The sequence below is a fragment of the Vigna angularis genome, chromosome 6, assembly GCF_016808095.1.
Source record: "Vigna angularis cultivar LongXiaoDou No.4 chromosome 6, ASM1680809v1, whole genome shotgun sequence".
Taxonomy (NCBI): Eukaryota; Viridiplantae; Streptophyta; class Magnoliopsida; order Fabales; family Fabaceae; genus Vigna; species Vigna angularis.
This window is the reverse complement of record NC_068975.1, coordinates 24,223,165-24,250,163: the sequence shown is the minus strand read 5'-3', so window position 1 is coordinate 24,250,163 and position 26,999 is coordinate 24,223,165. Positions and strand designations below refer to the sequence as shown.

The 26,999-nt window shown below is 29.7% G+C and overlaps 1 protein-coding gene across 1 annotated transcript; it reads right to left on the bottom strand.

The window, feature by feature from the left end:
- Positions 1-4,335: 4,335 nt before the first annotated feature.
- Positions 4,336-6,886, bottom strand: LOC108341522 (isoleucine N-monooxygenase 1). Its single transcript, XM_017579197.2, has 2 exons — positions 5,927-6,886; positions 4,336-5,000 (listed from the first exon to the last, which is right to left on the bottom strand). Exons 1-2 carry the CDS (start codon positions 6,869-6,871, stop codon positions 4,371-4,373), a joined length of 1,575 nt encoding a protein of 524 aa, XP_017434686.2. The 5' UTR covers positions 6,872-6,886; the 3' UTR covers positions 4,336-4,370.
- Between the last annotated feature and the right edge of the window lie 20,113 nt (positions 6,887-26,999).

Here is a 26,999-nt window from a genome sequence, read left to right as displayed (position 1 = left end):
ATCCAAGGACGAACGGCGGACCTAAAACGTGTTAGCAAAATAATGAAGAAGAAATTTTGATGATGCCCAAATCAAGTCAAGAACAACCATGAATCATGAAGAATGATCTTTGAAGACTTGTAACCTTTTGTAATAATTGTATGAACATAGGAAAATTAGTAGTTTCATGTATGCATTCAAAAGTGATGTAAAAAATAAACCAGAAGCAAAAACTGTGCAGTGCTAATCGATTAACAAGAGGTGTTAATCGATTAGCGTTAATCGATTAACAGAGGGTGTTAATCGATTTTTCCAGAGAGCCATGGAGAAGCCCAGCAGTGCAGTGCTAATCGATTAACAGAGGGTGTTAATCGATTAGCGTTAATCGATTAACAAGGGCTGTTAATCGATTAACATAGTGAACGTTTGAAAAACTAGCCGTTTTTAGAGCCGTTGAAGTATCCGTTGGGTTGTTAATCGATTAACCACTGTAGCTAATCGATTAACACTGATAGAAAGGTTGAAAACGAAAAATGGAGGAGCCTTTGGATGAGTCTATAAATAGACTCTCATTTTCTCTCAACAACAACTCTTCCCTTGTGCTAAACATCTCTGAATTCTTTGAGAATTGTGTGCTCTTGCTCAGCTAAGGAAACTCTGTCTGTAAAGTTGGTGAAATACTGCTACGGTGATAGAGGAATAGCTGGTTCATCCTTGGTCTGTCTAAGGAAGTGTTCGGAAGAGGAAGTCATCCTTCGTGAAGTATTCGGAGGAAGTGTTTCATCCTTTGTGAAGATTCAAAGGAGGTGTTGTTTCATCTCTTGTGGCTTCAAGAGAGGTGTTTTCTAAACTTTTACAAATTGTATCTGTGTGATTGTAGTTTGTAATAGTTTTGTGATTAGTGAAGTGTTTATCTTGTTTTGAGATAAGCGACTGGACGTAGGATTGGTAAGATCCGAACCAGGATAAAATCATCTGTGCAAATTTCTCTCAACCTTACTCTATTTTATTGTCTTTATTATTTGCTAAGTAAGTTTAATTGAGTAGAAATTTTTAAGGCACACGTTTTTAGTAAGAACCAATTCACCCCCCCTCTTGGTTTGTTATCCCACGCTAACCATTTCGCTGCGGCCGCTCTGACAAAACCATAATTAGGCTTTCCTTGAAGATTAAGGTAAGTAAAAATTAAAGGTATTGAGCTGAGATATGGCCGCAATTAAGACTTCACTAATCTCAAACCCACGACAAAAACTATAAATACAGGTTAAAGGTAAGAGGTAGATGGGACACATTTACTGTGCATTTATTACTAGTTCCAGATTACCGAACGGACAATTTACTGACTTTAGCATCGAATAACCTTTGACAGGTACACCTCCGAACAGTAGATCAAAGAAGATTCGAGTTGAAGACCAAACAGTTGAAGAGCAAAAAGTGTGTAGGAGTTGGAAGTAACTCGACCTCACATCCGAAACAAGTATAACATAAATATATTAGACAAGTCATTCCATACATTGATTAGATGAGTTTAGGAATACTTTGATTAAACGAGTTATTGATGAATTGATCAAACAAGTTAGTAATACACATTAGACAAGTCATTCATATATTGATTAAATGAGTTTAACAATATACATTAGACAAGCTTTCATATACACAAGTTAGACGAGTCTATTAATACACATTAGACGATTATGTTCATTCACTAATTAGATGAATCTAGCAAAGTACATTACACAAGTTTGTTCATACACTAATTAGACGAGTTTAACAATAAACATTAAGCAAGTCTTATAACAAACATTAGATGTGTTTATCCATACACGGATTAAGTGAGTTTAGCAAATATACATTAATCGTATCTATTTATACACATATTATACAAGTCTATTAATACACATTAGATAATTCTATTCATTCACTTATTAGATTACAATACATATTAGACGAGTCTATTCTTATAAATTAGATGAGTCTATCTATATACTAATTCGATGAATAGCATTAGATAGTAAGCAAATTTATTAATGTATTGATTATACGATAATAATACACATTATTCAATGTTTATATACTAATTTGTATTCATTTATAACAAATATAATTTATATAATCTCAATTTTATATATTTTTAGTCAGTTTACTTTATATTTTCGTATATTATAAATAACATGTTAAAGTGCAGAAAGAAAGAAAACGTGTCTTATAATGAAATTCTTAGTTATCGTGTCTATCAAACTATGGTAGTGATCTTCCTGGATAAAGTATTCACCTGTTAATATGATATCCTTTAGCAATTTAATTTAAAGATAGGATAAGCAGTTTTTGAAAATTTATTTTGTTAATATTGGAATAATTTGTGAAATTAATGCACCACCAAAAGATAAAAGTGTCTTTTAATGAATACGCAGGTGGGGTATGTGTGTTTGAAAACACAGTACTCGCAGTGGGTGATTGTAAGTCATAATTAATGTTATTTATTGTAAGCAGTTAGCAAAATTGTACCAAGCCCTTTCATTATGACAATATCGTCATGTGAATATAATAATAAAAAAATTGATGGATATTAAAATAAAGATAATAAAATTTAAATAGAACTTAAGCCTGTTGTTTAAACATGATTTTCATGGATTCGTCCAACATAGAAAAAGTCAAACAAATATTTTTAAATAAATTTTAGTCTAAATAAAAAGTTAAAATTTGATATTTTTTTAAAATTTTGATATATTTTAATTCTCAATAAATAAATAAATATAATTTTTTTAATTAAATTAATTTAATTTATTTTTGCTTGTTAAACAATATTTTAAAATGACGTTGAATTGGAATATGATAAAACAGTGTAATCAAATCAAAACTCATCTTAAAATACATTTGATATTTTAACAAAAATTTAATATAATTGAATTAAAAGAACTATTTCTATATAATTTTTAAATTTGTAAGAAAATGTATCAAAATTTAAAATAAGAATGAGTTATAATTTTATATACTAAGCATATTTAATATATATTTTTAATTTTCTTCGCCTAAAACTTGGGACTGCTTACCAATATAATTAAATAGATCGGATATAGTTCTATTATGCATCATGATCCAATTTCTTATGGTTTGATCTGATCTATACTCAGGACTCACATTTTGGTAATTAAACATGAAATCTTCATGAGCAGTTAACTCGTTCTATATAATCAAATTGTTGATTGCTTTTCTAGATCATGTGTGTCGGTATAGGTAGTACAGTCTTCTATTAAAACGAAAAGTAACTTATATAATAGATTGATTATAGGGTTTGTTATTGTCGGCTTCTAATAAAACTATAATAAATCTTAAAGAAAAATTATGAGAATATGTACTCGTAGTACTTGAAATCAATTAAAAGAATTACAAATTTTGAGGATTATATAATATTTGTAAAGATTCATATAAAATACAATAAATTCACTCAGTGCTCAATAATCTAGTTAGAAACTGTCAAAATCATTCCGAAGATACTTTTAGCTGAAACAAAACAAATAATAAGCAGATTAAAAGAATATCATATGATAAAACCACTCCTTTAAATTACTTAAAATTAGATTTCTTTTGATAAATTCTAATCATATAATCACTTAATTAACTTTTTTAAATCTTAATTTCTTAATAAAATTAACTTCAATTAATTGATCAAAGGTTGTACCCCATATTATCAATTAACTAATATTATATAACAATAATTTTAAATATGTTGATTAAAATTAATTTATTCTTACCATCAAGTCATATTAGGTTTTCTTTCTAATATTTCAAGTTTAAAAACATTTTCAAATTATATATATAAAACATCAATTGTCGAAATAATTTTATTAGTTTGTTTTTTATTTATCTTAATTATTTCCCAGAAATTTCATCATAAACTTCAAAGTTTATAAATACATATTGATTCCACGCCTTAGAGTATTTATTTAATTTTTCTCACTCACTTCAATATTCATATATTCCATATTTGTACAGTTGTTATTAACTTATATATAGAATAATCTTTTAAACTGGAAGAAGGGCAAACTAGGTAATAAAAAATGAATTTAAGCTTAACTCAATTCCACAAAACCGGCTTATAAGGTGAGGTTTGCACCCTACTTATATATTATAATTTGGCTTTATCTTTAGTCGATGTGAGACTTTCAACACACCCCCTTCACGCCGAGGGTATAAACATCTTGAACGTGATAGTAGAAATTAATAAGTGATCCGATAGTGACCCGACAACGGATGAAAACAGAAATGTCCACTTAGAACTCGTTAGAATAGACTTTAACCATGACTCTGATACCATATTAGAAGTGAGTTTTAAACAAAAGGTAAAGCACACGTACAAGTATTTCATTTGCATGGATTTATTCACTCATTACTTATATGTAATACAACTCTGGTGCTAATCTGGGTTTGGCTTCTAACACAAGTGGCTCAGCAAGCATACCACCATTAGCAGACTTAACAATCTTGATACTTGATACATTTGGAGGTGCACTCCAAGAAAAGGCATGAATCAACCTTGCCAACAACATCACAGTCATGGTGGAGCCAAGTAAGATTGCAGGACAACCTCGTCTTCCTGTGCCAAATGATATGAACGTCAAATCTGGTTCTGACAAAACAACCATAGATCCATCATTCTTTTCATGACGTTCAGGTTTGAACTTGTGTGGTTCATTCCACACTTTAGGGTTTCGTCCAAGTCCATGTCTGCTTAGAAGTACATGACTACCTTTTGGAATAAAATAGTTTCCCACCATTGTGTCATTGCTTGAGACATGAGGAGGATTAAAAGGCACCACTGGATGAAGACGAAAAGCTTCTCTCACACAAGCCTTTACATAATTGAGTTTTGGAACATCTGATTCCTGCACCATCCTTTGCTTACCGACAACCTTGTCTACTTCATCAGTAGCTTGCTGAAGTATATCCGGCTGATTTATCATTTCTACAAGTGCACATTCAACTGCATTGGATGGATTGTCTGCTCCTCCAAGCATAAGTTCCTGTACAGTGCTTCTATTAGTGCATATATATTTGTACAGTGAAATTGTTGATGCATTTACAATAGAAACAAAATCAGATATTTAAAGAATTGTTATAATAAATTGAATTAGATAAATATTTTTTAAGAGAATACATAAGATTTCTAAGTTCATTTTCAACCTCTAAAAAATCTTCCTAAAGGGAGACATATGTGAGTTTAATCTTAAAAATAATTTTTGCTAAGAGAAATTTATATATAGATAAAAATTGTCAAAAATAAATAAACATAAAACAAAAATTATTAGAGAAGAGATGTCCTATTAGAGAAGAGATGTCCTAATTTGAAAAAAGACCGTCCCGATTAGAGATAACTTCTCTCTATATATGTTTCTCTCTCTCTCTCTATCTATATATAAATGATATAAAAAATTTCAATAATTATAAACTAGTATTTTAGTTTGTGCAAACATGCATTTTTTTTGTGTAATTTAAATTCATAGTAGATAATATATATTTGAATATATAAAGTATATTTTGAATTTACAACATAATTTAAATTATAATTTAAAAATGACTATAATTATGGACAATTTTATAAAAATAATAATATTTAGTGACACAAATAGATTGATAAGAAAAAAAATTATTAGTTAATTATTTGTTATCAACTTATTTAACTAGTTTATAAATTAATGTAATCAACACAAAAACATTTAATAAATATACCAAAATATTCTATTTTAGAAGTTTATAGTTTATAAGTTATAGAACTAGTTGAAAAGCTAAATTATAATTCACATGTTAGTTTCTACCTGAAAAGCTCAACTTACAAAGTAAATAATTATTTCTTTTTTAAAAGTAAGTTATTAGATTAATCTATAGCAAAAAAAATATAATTATATTATTAAAAAAGTGGCACTAAAAGTGATAAGCAGTGATGTATTACTATAGTAAGGGCCTTGATTTCCTTCATTGTGAGAGTACGATTGTCATTGTCATCTTTGAGTGAGATCAGAACATCCAACAAGTCTTCTTCAACGTTCTTTGCTCCATTCTTCCATTGCTTCATTCTCTCTTCAATCATTGGATCATGATACTTCTCCATCGTTCTCATTGCTTTCTTCACCTTCCTCTTGTGCCCATCCAAATCAAAAACCCTCAACAATGGAAGATAATCAGAAGCAGAAAATGCATAAACGTGTTTAAGCAATGTGAAAATATTATTCACTTGTTCTACTTCTTCTGGCCCTGGCCCTCCATCCACCCTACCCTTTCCAAAGTACCTTGTATTAAAAATCAACTTCCTCGTCACATTGCAGCAATAGTGCTGTGAAACATCTCTGACGTTCACAAGGCCCCCATCCTTCACATTGTTGCATTTGTTGTACACATAAAACATAATGTTATCAGCTTCTTCGTTCCTTTTGTGTTGAAAGCAGTGGTGTCTGAGAGGGGAGAACAAGTCGTTGACGAAGATTCTCCTCATTTTCTTCCATTGCTCCCCAAAGGGTACAATAGCTATGGTCTTATAACCACTGGACATGATATCAGTGGCCATGGTCAGTGGTCTTGAAGAAAATTCAGCATCGTGCTTTCTCAAAAACTCACAAGCAATGGAGGGACATGTGACTGGAATTACATGGACATTTCCTAGACGAATGCATGCAATTTGAGTGTTCATATCTTGCATGAGATTGTGTATCCATTGAAAAACAGGTTTGTTTGAAAGCATTTGAGGAAGGTTACCAAGTATAGGCCATGGTTTAGGACCTGGAGGCAGTTTAGGCTTCTGAATCATGTGATATCTCAAGACTCTGATGATGGTAAAACCACAAATCACAACAGATAAAGAAATGATAAATGATTGAAGGTGCAGGGGGAGGAAACCCATAGATATACTGGGAATTGAAAAGGAAGAAAATGGTAAGTATAAGCTGTGGTGACTCTTGGCTAATCATGTGCCTATTTATAAAGATTACTAAAAACGGTAATGGTTGCGTGTCAAATCCATTGTAAATTTTTGTTGGGTGTATAACTGTCAAATGTCGATTCCATATTTATGCATAGTTTTGGTTTCCATAATTATAAAATTGGAAACTATTTCACCTAAAATATCAAATATATGTTATATCAAAATTTATCTTAGTTATATGGTGGTATATCTTTTCAAACTTAATTACGAAAAAACTACAAATTTAGTTGATTATCTAATTAAATTTTGGGAGAAAAACCGATGTGTTTCAATTATTGGTTACTTTTTATTGCAGGATTTTTTTCTGTCTCACTATATCCCTACATTTACTTTGTTTTTGGTTTTCTCTATTTACGAGATGTAGGTGAAAGAAAAATACAAAGAATTGGACCTAAACTAAAAATAATTATAATTCATTTATACATAGGACAACTAAATCTTTTTTAGCTAAAGATTTTTAATCATAGAAAACCAAGCCAAAATTTAAATCTAAAATTTATAATTAAAATCTATTTAAATATTTTACTAAAGACACACACATGGGTGAATCTAGAAAAGTCTAGAGTTTGTAAACATACAGTTTATTTTAAACTTGTAAAACTATAAATATGGTTACTTGAAATATATTTTATATTGAAGAAACAATACTTCAAAGATTAAACATGAGTAAAATATATAAAACTTTGTAGTCAAATATTCAACTAATTTAAGCATTTTTATAATGAAATCAATATAAATAAAAGATTCAATGATTGAAAAATAAGTTTGTAAACAAGTTGAAAAATAATTGATGAAAATCAATTATGTTAAAATACTATTCACCCCATTCCAAGAAAAAAAAAGGAAAAAGTATGTAATATGATAATAATTAATGAAAAGGCTGCATTGGGTGTGAAAATAATTGGATGAGAATGAGACAACAGGAATGGCAATAGGCGGTAGCAACATCTGCACCCTTCTTTTGCCTTCCGCCGCCATTCGCTTTCATAAAGGCTACACACATTTTAAAGACATAATAAACAAATATATATATATATATATATATATATATATATATATATATATATATTATTTAAAATGTTAAAATTATAAATATTAAAACATAAAAATGACACTAATTTGACGCAGTGTATAAGATTTGGCTTTAGTTCATATTGATTGTAGTAAAAAGCCTATAAAATTAAGAAATTCAAAATAGAAAAAAATTAACAAGACAAAATAATAATAAAAGTTTCATGAACTAGAACTAATTCATGGATTGGTCCATGTGAATCAGTCTTAGGTTAAAATAGTCTTATGTTAAAATAGAAAATGTTCATTGGATAGTTTAGGTTGATTAAGGTTAGATTATGTTTAGGTTAAATTAAGATTAATAAAGTTGATTTAAATACAATATTTATCTAAATTAAAGGTCAATATAAGTATATTCGTATCGAAATTAAGACAATTATATTATTTGGTTATAACTTAAAAGTCCTTTATAATAAAAAAATTTATACACTAATCCCAAAACATATTTAATTTTTCAAATCTTATATGCTTAAAGAATTTGGTAAATGTTGCTCGAAAACCAATTATACATAAGTGAACGGTCACACGTATCATTATCTTTCATGAGACTTTTGTAACCCTTGATAATTTTTGCACTCAACAACTCAACTATTTTACAAAGTTCACAAAAACATAATGAAAAATTCTTTTTCTATTTCTATCAACAAAAGTTGGTGTGCAAAAAAAAAATTAACATAAAAGTTGTCAAGGCTAGATTTCATTCACTTTATTCTCATGTATACATAAACATCTCAATTCCATATTTAATTAAAAATCAACTCACCAAAATACTCAAATGCTATCCCTAGAGACTTTGAGCCTATAATAACTCATAAAGTTTCAATTCTTTGAATCTTCAACAAACAACTATGCATTAAGTTCAAGAGTCTTAAGATTGCTAATGAATCATGTTCTATCCCTAGATACAAACTCCATTAAGTATTTAATTTCAATTCTAGGTTCAAAAGACACTTTCAAAAACCTTAAGAACCAACAATCAAGCCATTAGGTGTGAGCTGTCATCTTCACTAAGCGAGAAGCCAACTTGCCCAGTGAGTTGATAAGTGTCAAAAAGAGTTGTTTCACACTTATAAATGAGCTCAATCTTGTAATTATTCATGTTGTTTCTCATTGAAAAGTTGTATTAGGTAGTAGAACGTTATGTTAAACATTGTACAGGAAAGGTTGTTATTTGGATTGTTGTCAGCAATTTCTCACAAAGCGAAAGCCAAAATTCCCATTGTCAGAAGGAGGAAATTCGCATAGCGCACCAATACTTGTGCATTGTGCGAATATCATCAGTTGAAGTGCAGTAGTTAAGAAAAATTTGCACAACGCATACACACATGTGTGTTGAGCGAATTAATGAAGTTAAGTGGCTTAAAAAGACGTGACAGAAAGACAGAAAATATCTTCTAACGCAAAAACAAAGCGAGAAAAATACTGGAGTCTTCAGGACAGGATCAAGAGACCTTTCAAGACATCAAGACTTCATTTTCTGCAAGGAATTGCTGTAAAGAGTACGTTTGAGATGTCTAAGATAGACTAAATTTTCTGTTCATTGGAATTGGTTGTATGACGATACATTAATGTAAATTTTCTGTGCAATATATGTTTCTGTTCTTGTTCTTTTCTTGACTTGCTTTTGATTATACGGAAGTATAATTCTCTTTAAAAGTTCTTTTGTACTGGGAAGTATTTTTAGAACCAGAAACGTAAGAAAAGAAACTAAAAGTATCTACGCTAGGAATAACTTCTGTGCTTTTGGTCATTCTCAACATCTGAATTTAATGAAAAATTATCTGTTGAATTAATTAAGGAATTAATAATTTAATAGATAATTTTAGAACTTGTTTTAAGGAATTAAACCAAGATACTCTTATGTGAATGCTTGAACAGAGAATGTATGTTGTCTAGGATTTTACTGTAATGTTCGTCAAAGACCAATTTCAGTGATCTTTTATCGTATTTTTCAATTTTAATTTTTTTTACGTTGTTAATTTCATGCTAATTTCCAAATTGAAATCATAAATATTATCATCGGTAATTGATCTTGATAAATAATTTTAATTGAATAACGTGACTCAAATTTCCTTGGGAGAACGATACTTTTAACTTAATTCACTATATTACTTGAACGATTTTGTATACTTGCCAAAAAGTTATCAAGTTTTTGACGTCCAATGATGACTTTTTGGTCATCCAAGGGCGATCCGTGGCAATATAACCCACTACATGAGTCTTTTCTTCATGTTTGTAGCGCTAGGTGCAATTTTAGTTCCCCTAGAAAGAGTATTTGTCTAAAAATCATTATTTCTTGTCTAATCATGCTTTCTTGAGTTTTAGTTTGTTTTCATCTATCGAAATTGCTTCCTATTGACTTATTTAACACACTCAAAATAGAAATTAAGGGTAAACAAACGTAAAACAATTAAAATACAAAAACAAGGCAAAACAAAGAAAACTTGAGGATTAAACAAGATAAAAACTACGAAGAAGTTGATTTTATTAATCGAAACAAATAAAAAAATAGGTAAAAATAGACGTTATTAATAAAAGTATCAACAATCTGATCTTTAGTACTACACTGTACAAGTCCATTGTTCGTTTGCATACTTGGTTTCTTAGAAAATGAAATTTTGTTTTAATATGTACCATGGAATTCTTTGAGAGGTTGATGGAAAATTTAATAAAAATTTGTATATGTTTCTCATACTACAATTTCAGTTCTCCAAGCAAGGTTTCAAGCCATAGACATTGGCAAGTGACCTCTGCTGTTGTAATGTATTCTTCACAATAGAGTACTATCACATTACTTATTTGAGCACTAAAAGATATTAATGTATTCGAGCAAGTAGTAATATGTGCTTTTCCTCCACCTTATCATTAGAATCAGACCAAACTTCTAAAACGCTCCCAACTCCATTATTCACTCCAACCTATTTTAGAAAATATATACCAAGATCATATGTCCTTAATATATGTTTAACTGCTTTGACAATTTTGGACTATTCATGAACCTACTTATCAACCTAACTCCACAACATATATATGGTATCATTACACAAATATTCGAGGGAACCTACAATCTATCTATACAACACTGCATCAACCCCCTCTTCTTCAATTTTTTTTCGGTAAGTTATGATTTCATCATGACTGATATATGTTCTAGATTGCATTATGACATTTTGAACTTCTCCAATATTTCACTTGCATTTAATGCATTAAAATCCCATGTGAATTATATAGACAAACCCGAGACCAAGGAAATAGTTGAAAACACTGCTTTTCAAATGTTGTTTTCATTTATGATTTGAACTCGTCAATTTTGTGCTATAATCTCCTATCACCAACATAGCATCTACATAAAAATAAATTATGAGCAATATGCTTGGTTTATTTCACATATAACTTAAATTCAACTTACACATAATACTGATTTGACACGTGATTTTTTTTTAAATTAACTTTTTTAAAAAATAAAAAAATAAGTTACAAATTTGCACATAACTTTGTTCACAATCAGTTAATTATTTAAACTATATTAAGAAAAAAAGTCAAATTAAAAAAATAAAACTAAATTAAAAAAATAAATAAATTAATATTTAAATAATTTTCCTTTTATTTACAAGTGGGGCATTTAGGGTTTGAAAAATACAGCAAAGAGAGAAGTCATAATTAATGTTATTTATTGTAAGTAGTTAGCAAAATTACCAATCTCATTGATTATGACAATTGACCGCCATGTGAATAATATAAAATATAAAGAAAAATGAATATAAAAATTAAAATAAGAAAATAAATATAAGGAAATTGAGACCTAAGTTAAAGGCGATGATTAAACAAATGATAAACAAATTAAAAGAATACTATGTGAAAAACGCATTGTGATAATTTTAAAATTAAAAATAATTACATTTGTGGGATATCATAGAGTCTGTTGCAATGTGCTTCGGTTTAAGTAAATTTTGAAGTTACTTTCGGTGTAGCTTCTTTTTTCTCATTTATTTTTTCTTTTATTTTATTTTTCTTTTGCTGCGACTTTTTCATTTCTTCTTATTCTTTCGCCTTTATGAATGGTTTTACTTTGAAAGCTTTCTATCCGGTTAAATTAGAGTTTATAATTTTTCATATATAAGTGGTCCAAAATTTTCATTTTTTTTAAATCAATAATGCGATTGTTTTTGGATCTTAGTCATAAAAATGTATAAATATCTGTATTGAATTATTTTTCTCATCCTTGTATCCTATGTTTAAATTTTAATATTGAAATTAATTGTTAAATGTTTTTATTGAACTTTTAAATTAAAATTTAAAACACAAGAATAATAAAATTGTAGCCAGTAATTGTTTATTTTAGTTCACTCATAAGAATGACGTAATAATTAAGTTATTAGTTTGTTTCTTATTTTAGAAATTAAATTATAGATATTTTGTACTGATATTTTAATACCGACACACTTTCACATCATACTGTCTCATTGAATAATAGTAAATGACAAAATCAACTATTCATGTTATTAATTGGATTTATCAGCATTTAAAGTTTGTTATAAAACAGTTTTGCAAAACTATTTCCTTTTTAGACAAAGGAACTATAACACATATATTTTAATCTAACATAAATAATTTTATAATCAATGCATATTACCTAAAGATATTGCAATTAACTGTGATATAACAGATATTGCAATTTTAAAATATAAATAAATAAAGTTTAGATTGGCGAGCTTGAATATATATATATATATATATATATATATATATATATATATTACACTAACACAAAAATAACTTTTAACGTATGTTATTTTAGGCTTTTGATGTCTATTAAATGTCCGATGTCATAGCGAGAGAGGTTAGATTGATATGTATGTTGTTTAGATTGATGTATGTTGCTTTTGAACAGATGTTAATTGAGCTGCTGTTTTTCTAAAGAAAATTCGCAATCTTCCACTAAAACCATGAGAAATCAATATCGAACACAAGAATACACCACAAAAATGTTTAGAATTTTAGAAGTAGTTAAAAGTGCAACAACCAATGAAAATGCAACATAAAAACCCCAAAATGAAACTAACAGTGAAGGTGAGTAAACAAGTGTCGTTGTGAGGATGAGGAGAGAAACACACATAATTGTCGCCCCAGTTTTCCTAGAACGTTCCCAAGAACTGCACCAAATTCAATGAAAACAAATTTTAATCAGTGCAAATGAAAGATAATGGTTCCAAACGTAATATAATCGGTGTAAAATAATTTTAAATGGTGCAAAGTGGAAGAAAACTTACCTGAACATTAATGACGAACGAGAGAAAGTAGAGGAAGAAGTTGAACGCAGAGAGAGAAAACGCGTAATCGGTGCTCGCGTCCTGGAGTAGGTAAAAATGCAAAGTATTTGACGTTGGCCCCCCTTCCCAGCCGACGTCTCAGTGCTCTAAGCGTAACCCCCTTTCTAGCCAACGTCTAAGTGGTAAAAAAGTTAATATTGGTGCCCAAAATAAGGTAATTTCAAACCTTTTTTACGTCCATGGGGAGGGGGACTGACGTCTAAATGGCAAAAAATTTAATATTGGCACCTAAATGAGATATTTTTGAACATTTTTTAAGTCTGTGGAGGGGAAGCTGATGTCTAATTCCATTTTATGTATGACTTGGGGGAGCCGACGTCTATACCTTATTTGACTTCGGGGGCCCATTTAACCGACTTCTATAATGTTATTTTATTTGAAAAATTGCCACCAGTCACTTTTCACGTCAGATTGCCTTTCCTTAAACGTTAAATGCGTGACGTTAAATGCTATTTCTGCACTAGTGGTATTTTTCTAAGGAACTTCTTAGAAATTTCTAACAAAACTAGTAAGAAATTCTATAAATAGTAAAAAATAAATCCATGATATTTTTAGAAAAGGAGAAAGCATGAAACGAGGAGGAAGAAAAATAAGAGAAAATGTTGTGTGTTTTGGAATGCGAAAAATGTTCTATTTATAGAGTGTGAGACAACTCTTAGATGAGAAACTTGGATAAAGACTATTGTCACAATAATAAATAATAAATAATAAATAATAAATAATAAATAATAAATAATAAATAATAAATAATAAATAATAAATAATAAATAATAAATAATAAATAATAAATAATAAATAATAAATAATAAATAATAAATAATAAATAATAAATAATAAATAATAAATAATAAATAATAAATAATAAATAATAAATAATAAATAATAAATAATAAATAATAAATAATAAATAATAAATAATAAATAATAAATAATAAATAATAAATAATAAATAATAAATAATAAATAATAAATAATAAATAATAAATAATAAATAATAAATAATAAATAATAAATAATAAATAATAAATAATAAATAATAAATAATAAATAATAAATAATAAATAATAAATAATAAATAATAAATAATAAATAATAAATAATAAATAATAAATAATAAATAATAAATAATAAATAATAAATAATAAATAATAAATAATAAATAATAAATAATAAATAATAAATAATAAATAATAAATAATAAATAATAAATAATAAATAATAAATAATAAATAATAAATAATAAATAATAAATAATAAATAATAAATAATAAATAATAAATAATAAATAATAAATAATAAATAATAAATAATAAATAATAAATAATAAATAATAAATAATAAATAATAAATAATAAATAATAAATAATAAATAATAAATAATAAATAATAAATAATAAATAATAAATAATAAATAATAAATAATAAATAATAAATAATAAATAATAAATAATAAATAATAAATAATAAATAATAAATAATAAATAATAAATAATAAATAATAAATAATAAATAATAAATAATAAATAATAAATAATAAATAATAAATAATAAATAATAAATAATAAATAATAAATAATAAATAATAAATAATAAATAATAAATAATAAATAATAAATAATAAATAATAAATAATAAATAATAAATAATAAATAATAAATAATAAATAATAAATAATAAATAATAAATAATAAATAATAAATAATAAATAATAAATAATAAATAATAAATAATAAATAATAAATAATAAATAATAAATAATAAATAATAAATAATAAATAATAAATAATAAATAATAAATAATAAATAATAAATAATAAATAATAAATAATAAATAATAAATAATAAATAATAAATAATAAATAATAAATAATAAATAATAAATAATAAATAATAAATAATAAATAATAAATAATAAATAATAAATAATAAATAATAAATAATAAATAATAAATAATAAATAATAAATAATAAATAATAAATAATAAATAATAAATAATAAATAATAAATAATAAATAATAAATAATAAATAATAAATAATAAATAATAAATAATAAATAATAAATAATAAATAATAAATAATAAATAATAAATAATAAATAATAAATAATAAATAATAAATAATAAATAATAAATAATAAATAATAAATAATAAATAATAAATAATAAATAATAAATAATAAATAATAAATAATAAATAATAAATAATAAATAATAAATAATAAATAATAAATAATAAATAATAAATAATAAATAATAAATAATAAATAATAAATAATAAATAATAAATAATAAATAATAAATAATAAATAATAAATAATAAATAATAAATAATAAATAATAAATAATAAATAATAAATAATAAATAATAAATAATAAATAATAAATAATAAATAATAAATAATAAATAATAAATAATAAATAATAAATAATAAATAATAAATAATAAATAATAAATAATAAATAATAAATAATAAATAATAAATAATAAATAATAAATAATAAATAATAAATAATAAATAATAAATAATAAATAATAAATAATAAATAATAAATAATAAATAATAAATAATAAATAATAAATAATAAATAATAAATAATAAATAATAAATAATAAATAATAAATAATAAATAATAAATAATAAATAATAAATAATAAATAATAAATAATAAATAATAAATAATAAATAATAAATAATAAATAATAAATAATAAATAATAAATAATAAATAATAAATAATAAATAATAAATAATAAATAATAAATAATAAATAATAAATAATAAATAATAAATAATAAATAATAAATAATAAATAATAAATAATAAATAATAAATAATAAATAATAAATAATAAATAATAAATAATAAATAATAAATAATAAATAATAAATAATAAATAATAAATAATAAATAATAAATAATAAATAATAAATAATAAATAATAAATAATAAATAATAAATAATAAATAATAAATAATAAATAATAAATAATAAATAATAAATAAATAAATAAAAATTGAATCTTGCACCAAAAAACGTTTTACTAATAATAATGAATAATAAAAAATTGACCGTTGACTTTTAAACGTTGTCCACATTGAAATTTAATGTTTCTTTACGATAAATTATTATTTTACAACATTTTATCTCATACTTTTAAGAGACTGACAAAATGATTTCATTTATTAATAAAAATAAGAAAAGTTAAAAAATAAAATTATTAGAACTAAAAAGGTGTAACAAGTTAGAATATATGTTCTAATGGTATGAATATGATGTGATATACATAAAAAATAATCTTATAATTCCTAACTCAATATCACAAAATCATAGTTTTGATACTATGTTAAGAAGTAAGGAGTCTAACTCAATCTCACAAAACTAGTTTGTAAAGTGAAGTTTGCATCTACTTATATACTATAAATTGGTGTTATCTCTAGGTGCACTAGTGCAGCGAGGGGATTTTACCGCGGTTATTTTTCACTATACGTCGCGGTTTACGAACCGCGGCATATTCAGCCGCGGTAGTAAGTCAGAGACTTTAGACCGCGGTTATGCCCGCGGTATATAGGTTTGCGGAATATGCCGTGGTTGTCGAAGGAACCACTATCTAAATCTATTTTTTTTTAAAAAAAATTTGTCCATATATGCCGTGGTTCAACCGCGGCAAAAGACTCCAGGATATGCCGCGGTTCTTGCACTAACCGCGGCCATATGTCTCATTTTAAAAAAAAACGAAACACTATATGCCGCGGTTGTGGTTACAACCGCGACATATTCCCCTGCAGTTTTTTAAAATTGCAGGTATGTTTTTGTGATATCCACTACCACAAAAACAGACATGCATATAAAAACATGTACATAAATTCAATTTGAACATAACAAACACATGTCCAAATGTATTTCAACATCAAATAAAGTTCAAAGTCTAAGAAAATTCAATCTAATCAAATGCAATGTTTAAATCTAAAAGTTATTGTATAATCTAATTATATACTTCGCAGTAGCGTTCCTAATGAATAATAGTGACTTCTCAGGAACTGGTGTAGTAGTCTTGAATCTCTGCAAAAGACAATTCATATTAATTAGTGTATATGAATTCAACATTTGGGAAAGAATCAAAATTTGTTAAAGTTAAATATTACCGTTTCCCAGCGACTTGTGATGTGAGAACGAACAATATGGGTCATCCAATACATTACATAGTATCCGCACTCATATGACCCATTTTGTCTGTTACACTACAATATATCATCACAGTTGATAATAGTTAGTGAATAACATTAAAATAAAACAATTATAACAAAGTATGGCTTTAGCATATGTCAAACCTTGAGAGAAATCCAAGCAATCTTTCTACTATTAACAATTGATCTCCCACCCATCATTATACTTGCTGGAATAGAACTGTATATGAAAAAAGATAATAGCATTCATTTATATAACAAAGAAAGTCCAAACATTGAGGTTCTTACCAATCAATTGCTTGTCTGAGTTGTGTGGGAGGAGGCCTGTGCAATGAACAGAACCACAAAGCATAGTTGTCTTGCATAGACATAACAAGAAGTTGCCAATGGCGCCTGAAATTCATAATAACGTAACTATTAAATATTAAAATCACATATAGAACATTATTATGTTAACAAAGTTCACTTATCCGAATATATAAGGCAAAAAGTATATTTTCTTGCCCCTTCCAAAACTTCTTATCAGATTCATGTTGATCTGGTCAAAATCATTTGATTCATGAATTGATTGGGGATCAATGAATCCATAATCATCAGAATGCCCCAACTTGTTACTGACCCCAGACATATACCTGAAATCAAAAATTAACTTTGATATAAGGATACTTGATATATAAATCAATTTTATATATAAATTATTGGTCATAGACTTACATCGTCCATAGTTGAATAATTGAAATATTCAACTCTTGTGTTCCCGACGCAAGCTTACGGACATCTTGGCTATTAAGGTATATTGGGACCTCAGAGCCTGTCCCAAATACATTAGCATCATATTCAACCTCCAAAGGCTTATCATCAAGGATGTCAGCAAGTATATGCAATGAAGAAAGAGGGTCATCCTCAGATAGAGGAATCTTGTCTTGTGCCTGCGTCTGTTGTTACATGAAAAGATAAGATAAGTTTTGACATCAAAAACCTTTAAAATTGAGAAGTGTAAAGAAGAATTTCATACCGAGGGGTCAGAAACTGGTTTAACCAAAAATTTAGGCCAAGTGATAAACGACTTATATGCTTGTTCCACAGTGAAAATCTCTTCCGTGGACAGAGGAACCGAGGCATCTGGTATGATCATTTCATCCACTGAGACCTTCACCTCATCCTCTAATAGTTGCATACCATGACATACAGTCGCTGACCTAAACTCTGTTCCACGAGCTACCAGCACCATCTCAGTATCCTCTAAAATGTATAGCAGACATGGACTACCATCGTCCATGTCATCCTCTGGGATGGCTGATGCGGAACAACTTCCTTTCCCGCTTCTCCCTGTCAGAGTAAATGTTAGATTATACAAAAGATAGAAATAATTGCACATAAATGTTTATTAAGTTTACCTGTGGGAGGGGGAGGGATAACATGTTCCTCTATAGGAGACGACACCGGGCGCATGCTCTAAAACTGCTGCTGGAACATGACGTGGAATTCAGCCCTCACCTCGGCCCTGATCTCCTCTCTAAGGTCTTCTCGGACCTTTTTTGTGATCTCTTCTGTCATCCTTTGTGTATCGCTGTATGAATATGAAGGCTGACGAGAAGAGCTCCCAAATTAATCTTTAATTCCTACTCCAGGACCTGCAGCACGTACACGTCCAGGGTGCTCAGGTCGTCCAATCGCAGCAACAAGAATATCCTGGCGACCCTCTGGAGTGAATTGGCCTTGGGAGCTCTGCTCAACCAAGACGTCCTGTAACATTACAAAACACCATCATTCTTTAAATAGTTTAATGTAGTATGTATAATGACAATACTTATTATTTTAGGAACAATGATAACTTACAATTCTTTCAGAAATCTCTCGTGCAGTGTCGGAAGAGTAGGTGCCCGATGGTCGCATACGGGCCAACTTCCATTTCTCATGTCTAGACGGTGGAGAAGGAGGCTGAGGAGGGCTACCACCCTGAGATGGTGGTATAGCATCTGCCTTTTGCTTGAGGATTTTCTCCTCAAGCTTCCTATACCCACCACGAGATAATAGGTGGGGGTTTTTGTTGTGAGCACTTGTTCCTTGTGCTTTGCTTCTAATTGCCTGTCACATACACATTAATTAATTAGTTCATATGATATATATTTGTTAATGAGGAATTGAATAATATGAACTACATTAACCTGTCATTCCTCTGACATCCGACTCTCTTTAAAAAGCCGCCAAGTCTCCTCATCAATGGACTTATATGAACTACATGGACTTTTATGTTTAAGGTGTCCAAAGATGTATCTTGATGTCAACTTGCTTTTAAAGTTTCTGAAATTTTCTGCAACAGTTGACAAACACTTACTTCTAAGTGTTGTGACATTTGGAATGTCAAATGTCAGCTGAAAAAAACATAATAAAGTTGTATTAGTACAAAATTATCAATATAAACAAATTTTAATTCAAATGCTATTAACTAACTTACCAATATATCTTTCCAAATAATGTTCCGATCAACCTCGGACACATGATCAAAAGATGGAATGAGAATGCTAATCTTATCACGTGCCACCACTCCAAGGTATGATCGGAAGTCATCTGCATGGGGGCCAGTTGCCACACCCGTGGTGACATTCACATTCACCGGAGTTCTTTCACCACTATTTTTCCTGATCAATAGTTGTTTCATCCTAGTGGGTCCTCTAGTGGATCTGGTTGGGGGAGCCTCATCCCCTGAAGAATGTGGATGATCAGCCATATATCTGTCAAAATAAATAACAACATTAAATTTTATTTCAAGACTTATGTAATATCATATAAATTAACAAAACATGTAATAGTAATCATAGGAAATGTATAAAAGGAAAACTTATGATATATTAATAAAATACTTATACAGAAATTGAAAATTCATACATAAAAATATGGATTCATCATATGTATATTCCCTCATCATGATCTGACCGAATTGCATGTACATTATCGTCAACTAGAGATTGGTCATCCAAATTTGTTGTAGTTTGAAATGAATGGTTGTCAGCAATATAAATATTAATCAGATTGTCTTCGTTAACTTCAATTTATTTTTTGCCTTGAAGAGCAACATACCAATGGTCAGACGTAGGATCTTTGACATAAAAAACTTGAGATGCTTGATGTACCATGATAAACGGTTCGTCTCGGTAACCCACCTTGCGAAAATCAACCAGTGTCATACCCGAGTCATCTAGTTTCACACCACTCTTATTGTCAAACCACTTACACTTGAACAATGGAACAAAAAACTTGGTGTAATCAACCTCCCATATCTCTTCTATTATACCATAATATATCATTGATCCAAGTACAGGAGATTGATCTTTTGATGTGGAAAATTGAAGTGACTCAGCTTCTAAACTGACTCCACTATTTTGTACTGTGCTTTTATCATCCAAAGTCTTCGTATAGAATGTGCAATTATTGACTTCATAACCTGTACAACACACGACATCAAACTTCAAACCATTTGCAAGCCACAATAAAGTTTCAGAAGGATGTGGCTCTTTGTCAATTTCAGATTTGAACCAAGACATAAATGTTTTGTTATGCTCCATCAATTGCCATTTCTCTGATTGTCTTGGATTTTTATTCTTAACAATGGCTTTGTGTGCTTCCAAAAAAGGGATCACCTCATCTGTGTTGTTCAATATATAAAGATGCGCTTGCAACAATTCTTCGCGATCTTTTGTCACCACATTGACACCTCGGATGCTTTTACTTGTAGAAAATTTATTCAACCATGCTGTGCGAGGAACTCCTATTGGATTCGTTGATGTCATGTAATCTGAACAAAACTCGATACTTTCTTCAGCAATATACCTTTCAATCATCGAACCTTCAGGACGATATGGATTTTTAACGTACTCTTTCAAAATCTTCATATAACGCTCAATAGGATACATCCATCTTAAGTATACCGGTCCGCACAACTTGATTTCTCTAACCAAATGAACAAGTAAATGTACCATGATGTCAAAAAAAGATGGAGGGAAAAACATCTCTAGTTGACACAAGATGATAACAATCTCGCCTTGAAGTTCATCTAACTTTGTAGGATCGATGGCTTTACTACATATTGACGAGAAAAATGAACACAACCTGTTTATGGTGTGCCTAACATTTTTGGGCAAAATTCCACGAATAGCCACCGATAACAACTGTTGCATTAAGACGTGACAATCGTGAGACTTCATGCCAACAAGCTTTAAGTCCTGCATCGACACTAAACTCTTCATATTTGAAGAGTATCCTTGTGGTACTTTGATACTCTTTAAACATACACAAAAACTTATCTTTTCTTGTCTAGACATTGTGTAACATGCAGGGGGCAAATAAGTACGTTTACCAATCTCCTTGGGTGTCAACTCGTCTCGGATATTCATGTCAACCAAATCCAAACGAGCATTCACTCCATCTTTTGTCTTTCCCTGAATGTTGAGTAATGTACCAATCAAGCTATCACACACATTCTTTTCTACATGCATCACATCTATGCAATGTCGAACATCTAACTTTGACCAATATGGAAGATCAAAGAATATTGATTTCTTCTTCCAAGGGGTCGTTACAGATGACTTCTTGGATGTTTTCCCAAATACATGATGTATTTTATTAACTTTTTCAAGAACTTGAAGGCCAGTAAGTGGATTTGGTGCTTCGTCCCTCTCTTGATCTCCATTGAATGCTTTTTTTAACCTTCGATATGGATGATTACGTTTTAGAAATCTCCGATGACGCAGATACACCGTCTTTCTTCCATGTTTCAATTGATGAGCTGTAGTGTTTTCTTCACATATAGGACACGCTTTATGACCCTTGACACTGTATCCTGACAAATTACCATAAGCAGGAAAGTCATTAATGGTGCAAAATAACATTGCACGCATCATAAAAGTCTCTGAAGTGAATGCATCAAATATTTCAACCCCATCAACCCACAAAACCTTCAAGTCTTCAACTAGTGGGCTTAGATAAACATCTATGTCATTTCCAGGCTGCTTTGGACCAGATATCATCATAGACAACATCATGTACTTCCTCTTCATGCACAATGCAGGAGATAAGTTGTAAATTATCAATATAACTGGCCAACAACTCAGATTACCAAATGGGTTCATTCCATCAGTGGCTAAACCAAGCCTAAGATTTCTACACTCTTTACCAAATTCGGGGAATTGTCGATCAATATTTTTCCATTGCTTTGAATCAGCTGGATGACAAAGCAGCCCGTCAATTTTTCTCTCATCTTCATGCCATCTAAGGTTTTTAGCATCTTTGGGATTTACAAACAAACGCTTAAGTCTAGGCACTATTGGAAGGTACCAAACAACTTTCAAAGCAGATCCATTTTTTTTCTATCTGACCATTATCTTCACTATTGTTTTTTGACTTGTATCGTGATAAGCCACATTTTGGACACTTTGTCAAAAATTCAAACTCTTTCCTCTACAAAATGCAGTCATTGGGTATCCTTTTATACTCCATACCCATTGGACAAAGAATTTTCTTCGCATCATAATTACGAGTGGGCAGTGTATTTCCATCTGGCAACATTTCATTCAACAACGTCAACAGTTCTGTAAAACTCTTATCAGTCCATCCATTGCTCGCCTTCAAATTCATGAGCCTTAACACCGCTGACAAACATGTGAACTTAGTTGAACCGACATACAAAGGTGTTTCCGCATCAGTCGACATCGTCTCATATACATGAGCTTTGGCAAAATTTTCTGCTCCAACATCGCGGATCATGTCCTCCAATTTGTCTTCATCAGGTCGATCTTCTTCCATGGTGGAATCAGTAACATTTACAGTTTGAGAGTCAGTGGGAAAATGCATTTCTTCGCCGTGCCATATCCATGTTGTATAGCATCTTAGGAAACCATCACATATAAGATGTTCTCTAATTTGAGTTGCGTTCAACTTTCTCCCATTCAAACAGTTCACACAAGGACATCTAAACTTCACTTCATCATCACTTCTCCCCTCATTACGTTGTGCAAATTGTATAAATTCCTCTACACCTCTCTCGTACTCAACACTAATACGTGGTAAATTAATCCAATTTCGATCCATATTCCTAAATATTACATAAAAAGATAAGCTACTAAAAATCAAACTAGCAATTTCATACATATCATTGAAACTTAGTGAATAATATTTTAAGGTTTATAAATAATGCAAGAACTACAACACACATTACCAAAACTATACCATACATTACCAAAACTATAGCAATTTCATGCATTACCAAAATTTTAGCAAAAACTATACCATACATTACCAAAACTATAGTAATTTCATACATTACCAAAACTATAGCAATTGTTATTATGCAAAAACTAATGAAGAAATCATGTTAAGAATGCAAAAGGACATAAATACCTGGAACAGGGGCGGCGCAAAAGCTTGGTGCAACAATGGGGAATGGCAGCGGAGAGGAATGAGAGGCGTTTCAAACGATTTTGATCGGCTAAAACTGTTTCTTATCGTCAAAAATGGGAAATGACCGAACAATTTCGAGTTTAAACGGTGAAGAAACGAGGTTACTGATATGGGCGGGAGAAGAAAACGCGAAGTCCAGCGAGCTTTTGCGCGAAGAAGACGATACTGTTCCAAAGTTTTATTTTTTAACTCTGAACAGGGGAATCTACCGCGGTTCACTACTTACCCGCGGTATAAGAGGGTTGTATGTCGCGGTTTCACAACGAACCGCGGCCTATACTCATTAAAAAATAACCGAAATGACATTTTTGAAATTATTTTTAAACTATATGCCGCGGTTCGGAGGGCAACCGCGGCATATTCATCTAAATATTTCAAATTCATTTTAAATTAATTTCAGGTAGGAGAATAGGTCGCGGTTAATCTAAGAACCGCGGCCTATACCCAGTAACGTGCTGAATACAACTGACTCCCCAACTTCCTTTTGGGGAATATCAGTAGATGACAGGGGGTATATGCCGCGGTTTCTCAGAGAAACCGCGGCATCTACCCCCTGTAACTTCTGAAATTCTCTGACTAAGTCAGCCCCTGCAATAAATTGGCGTCAAAGGGGATGGTTGAGTGGCGTATATGTCGCGGTTCCCCTCTGAACCGCGGCATATTCGTTCGATTTATTTACAAAACTGCCACCGCGCACCATTATGCTGCGGTTTCTAGTGAACCGTGGTATAATGTGCGCTGTAAAAACCCAATTTTTTACTAGTGGTGGTGTGGAACTTCTAACACTGAAATATGCAAGAATCAATTAAAAGTGTCCAATTTTTTATAATTTTTGTTCAATTTAATCCTTTTCGCTGACCGTCTCTAAATCATTATCAATATAGTGTCTAGGTCAGCTACCAGTAAATGAGTTGTTAGTTTTTTATATACATGACAACTTAAAATGGAAATTCGATATTTAAAAGTGATTTTATTCAAACAAACTTCTATCCTCGCCATTGTCGTGCCAGAATCCATATCCCTCTATCGCTACAACTCCATCGTTGTTGCATTATTGTCGTGAACTCGCCCCCCTCGTCCGTCCACCTTCTGTGCATTACCCCGGCCAAAAGATTTCTGTTTGCAACCTCAACCCCTCACTTCCTCCACCGTCTCCCTCAACTTCATCTTCCACCACTTGGTTTCTGCCGCCTCCCTCAACTTCAAGGCATTAGGATGTTCTGTTAATACTCCATTTTGTAATAGGATGTTTTGTTCTCAAAAAATACTACACTATATTGACATGAATGATGATTTTAATTAGTGTGGAATGGCTGCGTATATTGATATGAATGATGATTTTAATTGATCACAATTTCTTTGAAGCATATGGTGGAGAGTCAAGGGTCTTCAACTGCAAAATCTCCACTGGGGACATATTATCCTTGAACTCAGTCGTAACCATTACCAATGACCTTAATGACCTATGCTACGCTGTTCTAGCAATTTTAAGGTCTTGCTTTGCCAAAATGGAAGTAACAACCTCTATGATTATTTTAATTTAATTCAATAAATATACATATATACAAACAAAAATATGAGTTGTCTTTTCATGTTTGAACTAATGGTGCCAATTGTGAGATTCAAATACTGATAATGCAAGCTTTAAGATTCAAATATAAACTTGAATTTTATTTTTTTGTTTTGGACTGATAAAACCAACATAAAAGTACGAACTGTAGGTAAATATCATTTATCGACACAGGATAGGATAAAATCCGTATTACGATTAAGAACTGTAGATAAATGAAACCAACTTTTGACCCTCCACTATTTCTCCTATCTTTTGGTTGGGATATAAGAGTTGGAAAGAGCATTTTCACATTAAAAAACTCCCTTTATGTTAGCCATACACATTCAACAACAAGCATATTCTTAGGAGAAAATCATTCACCAGTCTCTCAAAACTGTAACATAGCTCCTATAGGATTATTATTAATATTATTATTATTATTATTATTCAATTGAAGGCAGTACTGAGATAGTTCTTGACAACATTTTCATTCAATATTTGCAACACTCTGGTGTTTGTAAGGCCTATGTATCTTGGTGTCTTGAACTGATTTGCAACAGATCCAAGTGCCACGTAATGGTCAAGAATCTTCTGGAATGTTCCTCTCCTCACAAGTCGGAGTTCAAGGGCACCAATGCAGTTGACTTTGCGAGAATTGGTGTAGCCAGCATCAACAAAAGACTTGTCCAATGCAGTTGCAGCATCCACCAAGCACTTCTTCACTTGCTTCTCCACTGATTTCCCAGAATATCACATAATGGCCTTGCTCTTTGGACAAATCTATGTGGCTTGTGTAATCTATAACTTCTAATTTCTCCTCTGCCAACAATTGTGATGTTTCTTCCGCAACTATCTGCAAATCTTTCTCTGTGTTCTTGTCAATGTTGATGTTAAGCAGAAGATTGCTGCGTCTAACAAACTTCACTTCTGGAGCTGAGTAATGGAACCCCATAACCTTCACCACATCTCAAAATCGGTACCTGTACAAGCCTGCAGATTATGCCAAGTTATAACATTGATGATCAGTATATACATATATACAAATACCAGGAAGAATCTTAAAATTTAGATATGTATAATATCTATCACTACTCTATCTACACTGTGCTACTGTGCATTGTGTTTATTGTATGTCCAATTTTATCTGTTAGAGTGGGGTAAGATATCTTTCAAAATCTGTATGTATGATCCATACACAATTATATTCAATGTAGATGGAGCACAGATCAATAAATACAGGAAGAGGAAAATTAAGGAATTTAATATGCCTGAGAGTGGAGAGAGGCAGCGGATACCAAGTGGTGGAAGATGAAATCGAGGGAGGTGGCAGAGGAAGTGGAGGGTCAAGGTTACGGATGGAAATTCTTAGTAGGCGGAGGAGGTGGACAAACTCACGACAACTATGCGGCAACGATATCTCCTTTTTAATTATGTATATAAAAAATTAACAAC